Genomic DNA, 14,372 nt, shown 5'->3' with positions numbered 1-14,372 from the left:
AATCGGGGAACTCCTCGTTTGGCACAAGGTGAAATAGAATTGTATGGAGAAATTGAACAAATAGTAGTAGGAAAAATCTTCCTACAACTTCGATTTTGTCGGTATCAAATATGTCCATCCGGATGCTTTTGTCTTTGTTTCACTATTGAAATCGGCGGAAAATAACCGGAAGCAATTTTACAGCGTCTTGAATGAACACGTAGGAACGATTTTCCTATGATTTGGACAGCCAATCAAATAGCTCAAAACAGAGAAAATGCGACCAATAGGACACAGCAATGGGAGGCTCTCATTCATGAACATGAGTACCAACAGCAATTTCACCATTGAAGGAGCGCGTCGCAGTCGCATCGCAGACTGCACACGACTCGGATACTTGTCCGTAATTAAGCAGGTAGTCAACTGGGCAATCATGACATGGAAGCCAGAGCTCCTGATGCCAAGCACCGAGCATGTGGGTCGCATGACCTTAGATCTGTGCGTGTTTGCGTTGGAGAACTTTTTGGAGTTCATTGTCTGGACAGTGCGGGAGCGAGATGTTGGGCTAGGCGCCCTCAGTGGCTACCGCAGTGCAGTGAAGAGTTTGTACATCGATCCAGGCGCATGACCTCCCGGAGCCATACGACAGCGACATGAAGGTTATTTTTCGGGTACATTCATGGAAAAAATGAAATAAAGGTGGTTTAGGGATTCGAAAGTCCATCGCCCAGAACCTTCAAAGTGGATCCAAGGAATTTACTGGCAAGTGTCCAATGTCGTTCTCGGTGTTTGAACAACTTTGCGCGGCAAGCATGGGCCTGCCCGATTGCGGATTTAGGCATCTCTACCTTGTCCTCTCGTGGAACTTGATGTGCCGCTCCAAATCTACGGAGACGATACGGTACCAATTTACTTTATTCAGAGCAAAACAATATCCATTAAAATTTCGTGGTAGATTCGAGCACATATCATGTGAGGACGATGCCATTGGGTTCGTCTTTCATAAAACTAAGACAAGCCAAGAAGGTATTATCGCAGTTTTTGTTTCGATTGGTTGGCGTGGAACAATATCGTTGAACTATTTGTAGGAAAAAAATCAAGGACCCAAATATTGCTTTGCGAACCCTCAAAAGCCACAAGTGTGTTTGTTTTTAGCAATGGGAATTTATTTGGCGTGCAACACTCAAATCTTGCCCAACAATCTTTTTCCTGGGGCGAACCAAAAGGTATTTGTTTCATTCGATATACAAATTAAGGAATAAACCCCTCTGCTCAACCCTTCCTCTTCCAATTCTACTGCGAGCGTATTCAAGGTCGCCAACTCCACTGTATCTGTCGTCGACAATGTTATCTTGGCGTCCCCTCTACTCACAACACCACGCACCACCACGAGTGGTCATCTGTCCAGTTTGGCAGTGTCCAAGTTGGCCGGTAGTGCACTTGCCAATGTCGCCCAGTTAGCCGCTCGTGCCATCAACGTTTCGTCCGTCTCGAATCACACGAATGCTTCAACTTTTGCGCCTTCTACTGCAGACATCATGACGCCTCCTCCATCCACCTTGGCCAAGAACAATGCCACCAACGCGACGAACAAGTCCATCGAGAGCATTCTCACGTCACAACTCCACAAACTTCCTCGCCCACTGCACCAGTCGTCCCACAACCGCCTCAGCCCCAACCCGCCCCCATGACAACGTCGGCGTCTGCGGCGACTGTGGACTCGAACGCCCTCGCTGCCGAATGCACCGACGTATATGTGCCGCTCTGTCATCCTGGCATTTCTTCCACAAATGCCGGGTACACGACCGGGTTTGTGAAGCGTCTGCGGGCGAAGTCTTGGGCAGCCGACATCCCCGTCGTTTTGTTCGTTCCCGGTGGCCCTGGGGCGAGTTCCGTATCACGTAAGCCACGTACGGGCCCGCAGCAGCGCGTTTTCTAGCGTCGTATGCAACACTATTGTGTACTCGGAGCTGTGGCAGACCAGTCCGTCGTCGCCGTCTGCGGCGCAGTTGACACAGTGGGCACGCGAGTCGGCATTGAGCCAAGGCTACGAGCATCAGGCGAATGATTTCGTCGCGCGGTACTGCCTCTACGCCGGAACAAGCAGCGACGACACCTGCGCCGGCCGCCCCAGTGTTCACTTTACCTACGAACAAGACGTGTACTGGAACCAGACGGCAACAATCCCGTCCGGCGCAAGTGTCGTCATGTTTGCTGGCGGACTCGACTTTCAAACGCCGACGAGACGAGTTCAATGCGTTGGCGGGTGACAACAACGGTGCTGTTGGAATTCGCCACGTCCGCCCATGGCATTCTGTCGCTCTCGATTATGGCCGTGCCTAGCGACGACATTGAGGTACGATTTGTTTCAGTGGTAATGACGTCATGGCGACTCATGGGATGATGGCGTGCCAGGACACGGACATCGCGACCGACATCTTTGGCCAAGCCAATGCGTACGCCGATGATTTGGACGACTCGCTGGCCTTGGCCGCCACCCCGACCTCCGTCATGCCATCATGGTGGGTGTTGGGGGCAGTCGTTGCCAGTGCGAGTCTTGCCGCGTGGTTATGGCAAGCACTTGGTCATCGCCACGTCGGTCGTCACGAGTATGCACCTGTAACCTTGGTGCACGTCGTCGATTCCGATCGCAGCGTCTTGAGTTGAACCGCTCCATCCCCGACCAAATTTGTCCAAATCTGCTTGCATTCACCGCCGATGACGAACCGATTCGATGAAAAATCTACTACTTGGAAACGAATGCAGTTGCATCATGGATGCCTGGAGAACAAGGTCGAGGTGTCTGCTGTGCAAAGCAATGCCCTGTTTCGATTCTGCTTTCAATTCTTTCGCTCCCTCTTTCGGCACAAGCCTTTTTTCAGCCATCAGCTACGACCCGACTTGGTTTCATGGGCTCTCGACTTGCCAACTTAAAAGTCGACTGCCTAGTCGACCGCATGACTTGCCAAAATCAGAAGCATCGTGCCCAGTGTGGATCGTTGCTCTTTGCGCTCGACTGGGGCGACACCATCGGTGGTGAATACACCGTCCACACCAAACGACTCCTTGATGAATCGAGAGTCGCGGAGGTGTGCAATGGACTCTGCAGTGGCAGCGACAACGGCATGGGTGCATGAGAACGTGACGGCTTTTGGCGCGATATATCGATGGCAGTCGCAGCCTCGCGACTTGGAACGAACTGCACGACCGAGAACGAGCTGAACATTCAACGAGTTGCTATCGCTGCTGCAAGAGAGTTTCTTCAAATTAGCACCGAGTCCACAATGGAAGCTGTATCGTCGTCGTCCCCGTTCTCGTCGGTCCCATCATCTTCATTTTCATCTTCCGTCGCATTGCCCTGCTCGTCGCCCGACGCTTCGTCGTCCTCATCGCCGTCGTTGGTCGCATCGTCGTCCGCTTTCGACTCGTCTTCGGGGTCTTTCGAACGTGGTTTGTCCTTGTCTTCTTCGCTGTCGGCATCCCCTCGGCTCTCCAGTTCCTCGAGCGCATTGCGCACCGCGCGGTCAATCTGGGCCTGGCGCATCCTGATTTCGTCGGCCGGGCGGCCGACCTACAGTCCAATCGACCTTCATCAGACATGACCCCGTCCATGAGGGTGTGGCGAATCCAGCAGCATCAACATGACCATGTTGTGCCCCAGATCAACACCCACCGCAATCGGAAGCATACCGTGGTCACAATGTGCAATTTGAGCATTTCCCGAATTGGTGGAAACATGCACATGGGGTACCACCCACCCCACACGCTCGCGGACGACCGAAGCCTACGCCCGAATCGGTGGCGCCGTCATGAGAGGTGTCGATTCTCCAGCACGTACCGCTTTGAAAACGGAGCAACCAGCTCTTTGACCGCTGGGTTTTGAGCAATGAGGTCGCACAGTTGGACGTAGAAGAAGCCTTCGCGAAGTGGCACGCCATAGATAACCAAGGTTGCATTCGGCCGGTCGTCGCCCGTGGTTGCCTTGACGGTGGCTTGGGACCGGTTGTGCGCTTTTTTCTTCTTCAGGTGCATCGCGACCTTGTCTTCGGCATCGTTGACTTGGAATACCATGTTCAGACGGGATCGATACGGCATCCGGCGATGCGACTTTTTGGATTTGGGTAGCAGGGACGTCATCGACTCGCTCATGAGGCGTCGAGTTCCTCGGATTTCAACGAGCTGCAGCCTCGTTACACGAAGCATCTCTTGGGATAGAGTGTTTTACCTGATACGGCGCTGCCGACGGCGTCGTCCGTGGATCGTAGCCCAGTCGAATCCACATGCCTCGCCATGGACCATTCACGAAAATGTAGCACAAGTATGGCAGGAATTTCAGTGCGACGCGGCTTTCTTCCGACGTGAAAAACTCAAATAGCTACGAAAGACACAAAAGGAAGGATCGTCATCCAAGCAACCAACGTCGACGAGGACATCCATTAGAATTCAAGAGGGTCAGAGTGAAATGGACACAGACAGTCCTGAGTGGTCCATGGCGATCGAGGCATGGGGTTGCTACCTTCGGGCGCATCCAAATCGGCCGCTCCGCCAATTTTTCATGGAGCAAATTCATGATATGGTCCTCCATTTGCTTTGGAATGCCTGGACAGAACGTGAGCCAACATGAGCATGACGCAGGACGATGGAGGACCTCGTGTTTTTGGCATCCGCTGGACTTCCTGCGGAACTGGTGCGTTCGATCGAAAGTTGGCATACGTGAAGAAGTGCCTTGGGACTTGCTTTAGCTCACTCGACGGGGCTTGCGACTCATTGTATTGTGGGCGCTGCTTGAACTCGTATTTCAATGGCAAATCGACCCTTGAAAACACTTCGGGAATGAGTTCCAGGTCGTCCTGGGTGGTCGCTTGAAGGTACGTGCGTAGACGGACGTCGAGAGGTCCACTCGCGCAGCACTCTGTGTACTGGTTTGCTGCCAGGTACTGGTAGTCCACCATGCCTTCGCACACAAACTTCTCACTCGTGACCGTTGCGATCTTTCCCGTCAGCTCGCCATGGGATCGCTTCTTCTTTGTCACATGGAGGAGAAACGTCTGCGTCTTGGCACGATCGGCAAAGATGGGCTTTGCATTCGGCTCCCGTGGACGCAACTTCACGGGAAGGAACGGGGTCTTGGTGTTCTGAATCGTCTGCAAGTTGGCAGTTCCACCAAAGTACGCCGTCACATCGGCACCTTCCTTGAACAGCATCGGCATTTCAACGCATATATTCGCCGCATGCGCCTTGGGGATGTCAAGGTGCATCGTTCGACCTGTCGATTGCGGCGGCGCCGCTAGTTCCTCTGCCATTCGACGACACTGCTAACCAAATTCAACCACCAGGCAATTCACATGCCTAGATTAATTAAAATTATGCCTAAATTAGATATATTATTTTGTGTTGTGTCAAAAATTGAAGAATTATGTTATCGCTATCGAAATGCATGCCACATGCCACGGACAGAGACCAACTGGCGTTCACGTCTGCTGTGGGGTTGGCTGGTACACAATTCTCCACGGACTACGTAATATTGGGATGGTGCCAGACATACACGCACAACTTTAGGCATTCTAGATGCCAGAGAAATTTGACAGACGAATTGTTGAGTATTTTCGTCGAGAAAAATATTCTTTAACAGCAGGAAAAATTGCTCTGTCAAAATGCCAGTCGGCACAAACCAGACCCAAAACAAGCCGCTGAGCTCGACGACTCGAGGACACTGAATGTCAATTTGGATTGGCTAAAATATACCCATATTTTCCTGGCAAACCAATCAAAATCTGTTATCCGAAAGTGAGTAATCAGTTCATGTGAAATTTGACCAATCAAATGCCAATATTTTCGAACCTTAGTAGCAACTTTTTTGGGTTCCCGCGGCACCTTTGTCGAATACGAGAAGAAGACGGACCGAGCGACATGGACCACCACCCACCTGCGATCGTGACAGACGATGTCAGGGTGTCCATGGCAGTCTTGCCGACTCCTGCTGGAGACACTCGCTCTGCTGCTGCTACCATGTCTTTCGCGGGTGCCAGCGGCGCAGCACGGCTTCAAACGGCGTCGTCTCCGATGGGTAGAGTCGCGTCGCCGCGGACTGCCCGCCTTCTGCGGGACTTGGAAGAAGAGTCGCTTCGATCGTTGCCGCAGTCTCCACGTCAACAGCCACGCTGGAAGCACAACGTGACGTCTGCCTCCGTTCACAACTCACCCCGTCCCAAACCCGACATCAAACAGTCTCCTGCTGCAGCCGCGGTCGAAGAAAACTGTTGCTTAATATGCATGGATGACTTCACCGAACGCAGGCGACCATACCCCGTACCGTGTGTCGGGTCGTGCACTGGCGCCTTTGTACACTACCGTTGCATCATGGCATGGCTTGGGCAATCCGGCAGCTGTCCGCTGTGCCGTGGACCGTGCGACGCCCTGGCGATGGAGCCCACGCAAACGCTCGATTTCACAGGTACACACTTGACTCAGACGACCTACATACACATCTAAGGGCCGGTGAACAGACTTGGCCGCCATGGTCATGCGACCTGTTCCGCTCGATGCAGGCATCGTGCGATGCTATGTGAAGCAAGTCTACCGCGGCTTCTTCAACACGTACGGCTATGAGCTGTACTTGCAAGGACGAATTGGTACCGATGAAAGCGATCGGTTTTTGCTCGCTTCAAAGAAGCAAATGCGCAAAAACATGACGGGCAACTACGGGATCTACTCGTCGCCGGCGTGCGACGAAGCGTCGCGAGTCGGTCGCATGGGGTCGAACTTTCTTGGAACAGTTTTCACGCTGTACGACAACGGCCGAGACCCGCAAAAGGTGTGTGTGTGTGGCTCGTATCGACCGTGGGTGATGTCTTCCTGTTGTAGGTGGCCAAGATCCGTGACGGGGCGCCTGCTGCCACACCCGAAAGCAACCTCGGACCTGGCGACAATGTGCTTCAAATACGAGAGGAACTGGGCTGCTGCACGTATGAAGCCAACCGCACGAGCGTTGGCCCTCGAAAAATGCGGGTGCGTGGCGCATCATGACAACGTTGTGGCCGACGTTGTATGGACGAATGGTGTGTGTGTAGGTGTGCATTCCTGATGTAGACGAAGCGGGTCGCCACTCGAAGATCGTGCGGCCGATGAGCCAGCGCGACCGCATCGTCAGCCGCATGTCGACGGGCGAACTCACGGTAAGACTGAGGGCCCTATCATCCCTGACTATTGCGACGTGTGTAGGACCTCGTAAAGTTTGTAAACCGAGAACCCGTGTTCCGAGAAGATCTCGGCGCGTACTGTTTGGACTTTGGCGGGCGTGTTTCGATGGCGTCGGTCAAGAATTTTCAGCTCATTTCGGCGGACGACCCGTCCATGGGGAACGTGCTCCAGTTTGGCCGAGTTGCGGACGACATGTTCACGATGGACTTTCAATGGCCATTGTCGCCGTTCCAAGCGTTTGCGATATGCCTGAGCAGCTGCGACACCAAGCTCGCGTGTGTGTAGTCGGCACCTCGACACGTCTGTCCCAACTCAATCATCGTCCTATTGCTATCGAGTCGTCGGACCCACAGCGTGTGGAGGAGATGTGAGAGCGCTGCGCGTTGTTTCGCCGGGGCGACGTCGGCCTTCTCGTTAGAGCAGCAGCGATGGGGGTGGTCAAGCTATCGTTATTGCAACGACGAATGGCCGACATGCACCGCGTACGCTTCCACAATCGTGTGGTCGAGATGGAAATAGGCAGCCACGGGCTTGTACGACTTGATGTCCAAGTCGACAATTGCTACGACCAATTCATAGGTCTCGCCCTCCCACGATATGGTGTGTCGAGGCATCGGCCACGCGCCAGGGAACGGCGCGTGACGGGGAGTTGAGGTGGCGGTCGAGATGGGTCGAAGAGATAGAAAGACAGAGCAGTCCTTGAACGTTGTGGCGACAAAGAAGTCGTCGAGGAGCGCGCGGTAGAGGTTCAGGAATTCCCCCACCGACAGCGCCGTCCAGTCCTCTCGAAAGCATCCGAGCTTGGTCGAGATCGCGTGGGGCAAGTGCATGTCGAGTTGACGCTGCATGTCGCTTGACAACGTTGCGACAACATCCCTCAAGGGCAAGGAATCCTTTGCCGCGAACTGATCCGTCCCAGACGAAGTCGTGAGAGTGGAAGCATGTGCCATGGGCGGCACGAGCACGTCGTGCAGTTGCGTCAACGCAAACATGCCTTCGACGTCGAGGGCGTCCTTCGCGTGCATGGTTTTCAGATCGTCGAGCAGCCCCACATGAGAGTGTAGGATCTCGACAAGCAGGTCCATTCGACGGGCTTGAATGACTTGGTCCGTTGAGAGAACGCCTTGAGTTGCGACTGCTGAAAACACGCGCAGGTTATTCTGAGGCGTGGCAGTCAAGGACGCCAGTGCGCGAGCAATGCGACCCCTGTCGTTCGAAAACAGATCCAATGGACAGTACTGGCTCGATTGAGAGAGCTTGCCTTGAGCCTGCTTCAAGTGCTGGTGCATGCAGAAGCGGCACACCGACCGCTTGATGGGGTGGACGTGTGGTGTGGACGGCAGAATGGAATTTTTGGGTTTGAGTTCGATGCACAGCGACGCAACCTCTGGAGACGTCACGTCTGGTAAGAGCAACACCCACATCAGTGTCGTGTCCAGCGGTGTGTCGCGGCGGTGAGTTGGTCGGTGTGCGGATTCGAGCAACGCATTCAACCCAACGAGGAACTCCAGTGCTACTTTTGCCGCGCGCGCCACTTGGACGTACGCGTCACGCGAGCCTGATGGAATGTTTTGTTCAGCAAAGTCGACAATGTCCTTTGGATGGGCGCCATGCACTCCTCGTTTGCGCACCCGCATGACCCACCCAGCCAACGATTCCGACGAACCGGCATACCGAAAGATTACATTGGCGCCCCCTTCAGCAATATATGCCCATTCCGCTGGCACGGCAGTCCCCAACCAGTCTTGCGACGGACATTTGGTCGCTCCTTGAGACGACGCAGACAACGCAGCGCTTGCGGCTCCGCGGGGATGTGAGAGTAACATACTGTCCGCACGCCGTGGACGCGCAGCTTGCCGCCACTCCCCTCATCCGGACGTCACTTTGTCTTAACCGGTAAATCCCAAGTCGAGTATCCGATCGGAAACTTTCGACGTTCAGACAACAATCATCTGAGTGAGATATGAGGGACAATACACCGAACGTTCAGGACCTCCAACACAGAGCGCTCATCGCAGCAAGGTTGGTCACGCTCTCGTACACCGCAGGACGCATCGAGACTCCTTCGAGCGACTCAGTAGCGCTCCCAGGTTTCCGTGGAGGAATACACTCCTGCAGGAAACGACCCGAATTCGTGTGGGATAAACCGCCTACACTCTCATCCTCATCGGGACAAACCCGAACCCATCCACATACAGCACAACGACGGCATGCACGGTCGGCATGGCACTGGCAAGAGACTCGCCGCGTGCATCGCCCACGCCACGGGAGACTGACTGGCATAGCTGGCCAGGACGTTGTAGCTCCATAACGCGGCCTCGATCGTGCTCGCCGTGCTTGGCGCAGAACTACGCGCGTGCATAAACTACCCCACAAACACGACAGGCCGCCATCGTCGTACGATGGAGTCCGTCCACACGCGGACAATATAACAAAGCGACTCCACATTCGAGCCTTCCAGTTTGATGGTACATCGTGCCGTCTACAAGCCATGGCCGGCGCGGTGGCGTCGCATGCACGTGGCGAAGCGTCGATGGTTGGTGCATTGTGTGTCGGCTGGTTTATCGGCACGCGAAAATTGTTGTTGGGTTGTTATCTAGAGGTAGACATGTCCCACCGAACGTGGGCAGAATCGCGCTTGAACGTACACCGACGGTGCAATTTGTTGCTTGCACACGCAGAGTTGTCGTTGGCCATTTCACAATTGTCGCCCTCTCGACGACGACGCGGTAGCATGACGCCGTCAGCAACTACCAGAGTCTTGCCAGCATTTGGACCTTCCAAAGTATGCGCATTCAAGGGGTGCGATCGAAGGGCGCCGCCCGACTCGGACCGGTGCGCGGGCCATCGCACCCGCAAGCAATGTCGGATCGCAGGGTGCGCCAATGTCGTGTACGCTCGTCAGTTGTGCGTTCGCCATGGTGGAAAGAAACAGTGCCAGTTCCCCGGGGGATGCCAGGCTACGGCACAAGGCGGAGATCTGTGTCCAGCCCATGGCGGCGAGATCATCAAGCGATTCTGCCGCATCGACGGGTGCGACCGCCAGGCGCACGCCAAGCGACTGTGCGTCCACCACGGAGGCGGTCGCCTCTGCCAATACACCGGATGCCCCCACCACGCCAGGGCCGGGGGATTTTGCCACAAGCACAAGTGCACCTCACCATCCGATGACGACCTTGGACCAGCGCTGTACTTGCCGTCTTCTGGAGCGTCGTCGCCGTCGTCTCCCGTGTCGGTCGATTCCAACGCAGTGCTGTCTTCGACTATCGAGCACGAGAGCGCGGACCCAACGATTTTGGACCGTCCGAACGCCGACCTCTCGTCCATGCACCAATCGTCGCAAGTGTTGCCTGCGGCTTTGACCTCGTCCCCTGCGTATTCCGAGTGGTGGGCACTGACCCAGTCCATTCTGATGTTGCAATATCCGTGGCTAAAACAGCACGATGGGCTGACGATTCCCCGGACGCCGCCACCCGTCGACCCTCTCGTCTTTGTCCAACTGACCCAAGCTGTCCTCATGACCCCAGCGATCCGCGCATTCCTCGAGCAACGGTTCCCAGCGTCGCGTTTGACGGAAACCACCGCCCAACAACTCGACCACGACATTGGAAGCTTGGCATCCCTCTTTGCCGACGTTCCGTCCGAGGCGCCACAGCCAATAACCCCCCCCTCTCTCGAGAACACAAGGGACCGACCCTTCAAGAGGCGAAGCAGCAGCAGCAGCACCCTGAGCCAAATACTAGACGACTTGCCACTGCCCCCGTCATCGCCAGTTTCCAACGATAGCTTTTACAAGGAGCAGACCATATGCGCTAACCCCCCGTGACGGAAACAATCTATCGATTCGAAACACGCGTCCACCACTACTCTGTCGAGGCAAGGGCGGCAATCAAATCCGCCGCGGATGCGGTCGGACGCAGCTTGCCTTGCCCGCATGTCTTGCTGCCCCCTCCATGGCCCAACCCTTGCATGAGCTGTTTGAGCAACTACACAGATACACATTCGTCAGCATGGCTGGTCATGCGAGTGCGACGACGATCTCTACCTCGCCTGCGTTCACGAGGTCGTTCCCCATGCAGATGACGCTTTCACCCATCACGAACACATGCACTGCCGACGGAGTTAACTTTGCCACGTGCTCTGCTCGGCGCCGCAATGCCGTCATGTACAAATTGACTCGCGCCTTGTTCGCGTCGGCCTTGGGTGGATGCAAGTCGTCGATCAGGTGCAACTGCACCACGACCGACTCGGACGGGGCACTGGTACCCCACGTCCCCGTGAACGTCTTGGACGAGTCCATGGGGCTGTAGACAAATCGATCGGTCAGCGACTGGTTGAAGCTTTCGAGCGCCTTAAGGTGGGTCTGTTGTCGCGCCAGTTTCTGCGTCACCATCGCGGGAATCGTGTTGAGTTGGGCAGCAACGTCTTCGAGGACTTTATTCTTTTCCTGCAACCGCTTTACTCCTTCCAGACCTGCTACGGCCTAGTCACAACCTAAAGGTTTCGATTCCAAAATGATGTCCAGCTCACCTCGATACGTCGAGTTCCCGCCGCGACGGAGGCTTCGCTCACGATTACGAACGGGACCAGCGCCGACGCGGACGCCACGTGGGTTCCCCCACAAAACTCACTCGACATGGAGCCGACCTTGACGACCCGCACGAGATCTCCGTACTTTTCTCCAAATGCCGCGATCGCGCCGCTCGCCTAGGGATGCCCTGATGATTAGTTTCCTGGGCATGCCGCTCGTGAGGTACCAGGGCAGCGGCCTTTTCCATCTCTTCCACGTGAACGGCAGCATTTGCCAGCGCGACTTCATTGACACGAGCTTCCACCGCGCGCAGCTCGTCGTCCGTGAGGGCACCAAAGTGAGCGAAGTCAAACCGAAGGCGGTCCGGACCGACGTACGATCCGCACTGGGTCACATGAGGGCCAAGGATTTCCCGCAGTGCCGCTTGTAGCACATGCGTCGCAGAGTGGTGGGCAGCGACGCGTTGTCGGAAGCTTTCGTCCACGTTGGCATGGACCACTGGGTTGGCCGCGAGGTGGGCGATCGCGCCATCGACCGACAACGACGATGGAACTTGAACACGGACGTGGATCGTTTCCGGCCCCGCACGAATGGAGTCGGCAACGACCCACGGGTCGTCAAACCCCGCGACGGACACCCACCCGCGGTCCCCGACTTGCCCCCCACCTTCAGCGTAGAACGGACACGGCGATATCGCCAGTGCCACGACGTTTTTGGCCTTTGTCGCTTTCGTTGCTTGGAGAACGGTGGCCGCTTTGACCGCTGTCGTATCGTAGCCTACAAACGGCGTCGGGACCAGCAAGTGCGGATTGTGTGGCTCGTGGTGGTCGTCGACAGTGGCCATGGACGACGACGATCCCAGGACAGCGCCGCCGCCGGAAGCACCTGCTTGATGCTGGCCACGGACTACTTCGAATGCAGCGCTGTCCACAGTCGCGCCGGCGGCGGCAACAATGGCTTCGGTCATGTCGATGGACAACCCGTACGTGTCATACAGAAAGAACGCCTCTTGACCGGTCAAGTGTTTGCGGTTGGAGGTGTGGAGGAGCTTGTCGACGGCCTTCGTGCCGTGAGCGAGCATGGCGAAGAACGCCTTCTCCTCGTTCTCGACAACTGCTTGCAGCTGGACGAGCACGGCCGGGTCGGCTCCCATGGGAATGCGGGACAGGAATGGATCGTGCACCCCCGCTTGCTGTCCGAACCGCATGGCCCGGCGCAGGATACGCCGAAGGACATATCCGCGGCCAACGTTGGACGGAAACACACCGTCCGCCATCAGCGCATACGCCGTTCGCAAGTGGTCAGCCACGACACGAACGATTTGAATGTCCGCGGTGGTTCCAAACCGATTCGAACGCAATTCGTCAGCGACTGCGTCTTGAAATGACCTACAAGTGCTCCACGTTGTAAGAAGCTACAGGAACGACGACAGTCGACCATGGCGTCGCAGCATACGCGATGCCATCGCGTGACGCAGCAGCGACACCCCGCGAGATTTTTGTACCTTGTGGACGCCGAAGACGACTGAGCATCCAACGCACTAGCCACCGCGTCCAAGTGCGGGGTAAACACGTCTGTGTGGTAGTTGGAGACGACGCCTTGCATGACGGAGGCCATGCGCTCCAAGCCCATGCCAGTGTCCACGCAAGGCGTCGGTAGTGGCAGCAGCGTTCCGTCCGCCAGACGATTGTGCTGCATGAACACGAGGTTCCATAGCTCCAAGTATCTACACCACGCCACGTCAAGGGAAGCAAGCGGAGCGGTGGGTGCGAACCGATCGTCGTAATTTGAAAACGCGTCGCCTTGGTCGAAGAAAATCTCAGAGCAAGGTCCACACGGCCCCGTGTCTCCCATGGCCCAAAAGTTGTCGTCCGGTCCGAGACGTTGGATTTTGCTGTCGGGCAGCTGAGCTATCTTGCGCCACCTGGCAGCAGTCGCAAGCTCTTGTCAGAGGGCTCCATGAACGATTCAGTTCTGTACCACAGCATGGCTTCATCGTCATTGTCCAGCACGGTCACATGCAGCCTATCGATGGGGAGCTCGAATTCCTTGGTCAACACCGTCCACGCGTGGAAAATCGCTTCTTCTTTAAAGTAGTCGCCAAACGAAAAGTTACCCAGCATGTCGAACGACGTGTGATGCCGGGCGGTCAATCCCACTTGGTCCAGGTCGTTGTGCTTGCCGCCAGCGCGAACACATCGCTGCGAGGATGTTGCACGAGTGTAGTCGCGGGTTTCATGGCCCAGAAACACCTGTGCATCAAGGGCAAGTGTTGACGATCGATTGTGTGGACGCGAGAAGGTGATGCCACGCACCTGTTTGAATTGAACCATACCTGCATTCGTAAACAAAAGCGTCGGATCGGACGTGGGTACGAGCGAGCTGCTCGGAACCAAAGTGTGGCCGTGCTGCTCGAAGTACCGCAGGAACGATTTTCGGATGGACGCCGCCGCCCGATGTTGCATCCTGTCGATGGTTCCAGTGCGCTTTTTGAAGCAAGGGCCCACCGGATATCTATCCGGATAACTCAAGGGTGCAATGTTGCCATCTCAAGTTTGAACGGTGCGACCACCGCGATGGGCAGACGAGGACAGACTTGGCACTGCGTCGCATAAGCTATGCCTTCAACTCGTGAGGATGCAACTGCGTGAGGCGATGGGTC

General features: G+C 55.8%; 6 protein-coding genes across 8 annotated transcripts; 3 read left to right on the top strand and 3 right to left on the bottom strand.

The window, feature by feature from the left end:
• Positions 1-1,666: 1,666 nt before the first annotated feature.
• On the top strand, positions 1,667-2,646 carry H310_03494 (hypothetical protein; the record flags this gene model as incomplete). The annotated part of the gene is made up of 4 exons (XM_008867370.1): positions 1,667-1,776; positions 1,814-2,245; positions 2,323-2,335; positions 2,395-2,646. 4 exons carry the CDS (start codon positions 1,667-1,669, stop codon positions 2,644-2,646), a joined length of 807 nt encoding a protein of 268 aa, XP_008865592.1.
• Positions 2,647-3,046: 400 nt separating this feature from the next.
• H310_03493 lies at positions 3,047-5,303 on the bottom strand. 2 transcript variants are annotated; one of them, XM_008867368.1, is made up of 6 exons: positions 4,628-5,303; positions 4,496-4,578; positions 4,205-4,354; positions 3,818-4,158; positions 3,670-3,763; positions 3,047-3,550 (listed from the first exon to the last, which is right to left on the bottom strand). In XM_008867368.1, exons 1-6 carry the CDS (start codon positions 5,280-5,282, stop codon positions 3,242-3,244), a joined length of 1,632 nt encoding a protein of 543 aa, XP_008865590.1. In that variant the 5' UTR covers positions 5,283-5,303; the 3' UTR covers positions 3,047-3,241. The 2 variants fall into 2 exon arrangements, with proteins under 2 accessions (XP_008865590.1, XP_008865591.1); XM_008867369.1 differs by having other exon boundaries at positions 3,670-4,158.
• Positions 5,304-5,845: 542 nt separating this feature from the next.
• H310_03492 lies at positions 5,846-7,584 on the top strand. 2 transcript variants are annotated; one of them, XM_008867366.1, is made up of 5 exons: positions 5,846-6,433; positions 6,486-6,793; positions 6,844-6,987; positions 7,050-7,154; positions 7,201-7,584. In XM_008867366.1, exons 1-5 carry the CDS (start codon positions 5,890-5,892, stop codon positions 7,462-7,464), a joined length of 1,365 nt encoding a protein of 454 aa, XP_008865588.1. In that variant the 5' UTR covers positions 5,846-5,889; the 3' UTR covers positions 7,465-7,584. The 2 variants fall into 2 exon arrangements, with proteins under 2 accessions (XP_008865588.1, XP_008865589.1); XM_008867367.1 differs by having other exon boundaries at positions 6,844-7,154.
• On the bottom strand, positions 7,464-9,041 carry H310_03491 (hypothetical protein). The gene has a single exon (XM_008867365.1). The coding sequence runs from the start codon at positions 9,003-9,005 to the stop codon at positions 7,629-7,631; it is 1,377 nt and encodes a 458-aa protein (XP_008865587.1). The 5' UTR covers positions 9,006-9,041; the 3' UTR covers positions 7,464-7,628.
• Positions 9,042-9,856: 815 nt separating this feature from the next.
• On the top strand, positions 9,857-11,190 carry H310_03490 (hypothetical protein). The gene has a single exon (XM_008867364.1). The coding sequence runs from the start codon at positions 9,914-9,916 to the stop codon at positions 11,003-11,005; it is 1,092 nt and encodes a 363-aa protein (XP_008865586.1). The 5' UTR covers positions 9,857-9,913; the 3' UTR covers positions 11,006-11,190.
• H310_03489 (alanine-tRNA ligase) lies at positions 10,953-14,192 on the bottom strand. The gene is made up of 8 exons (XM_008867363.1): positions 14,026-14,192; positions 13,691-13,962; positions 13,485-13,634; positions 13,215-13,436; positions 11,937-13,098; positions 11,710-11,886; positions 11,225-11,662; positions 10,953-11,165 (listed from the first exon to the last, which is right to left on the bottom strand). The coding sequence occupies exons 1-8, from the start codon at positions 14,173-14,175 to the stop codon at positions 11,043-11,045; spliced, it is 2,694 nt and encodes an 897-aa protein (XP_008865585.1). The 5' UTR covers positions 14,176-14,192; the 3' UTR covers positions 10,953-11,042.
• Between the last annotated feature and the right edge of the window lie 180 nt (positions 14,193-14,372).

Source organism: Aphanomyces invadans, assembly GCF_000520115.1.
Source record: "Aphanomyces invadans strain NJM9701 unplaced genomic scaffold supercont1.5, whole genome shotgun sequence".
In the NCBI taxonomy this organism is placed as follows: domain Eukaryota; phylum Oomycota; class Saprolegniomycetes; order Saprolegniales; family Verrucalvaceae; genus Aphanomyces; species Aphanomyces invadans.
The sequence above is the reverse complement of the archived record's forward strand: the minus strand, read 5'-3'. Positions and strand labels throughout refer to the sequence as shown.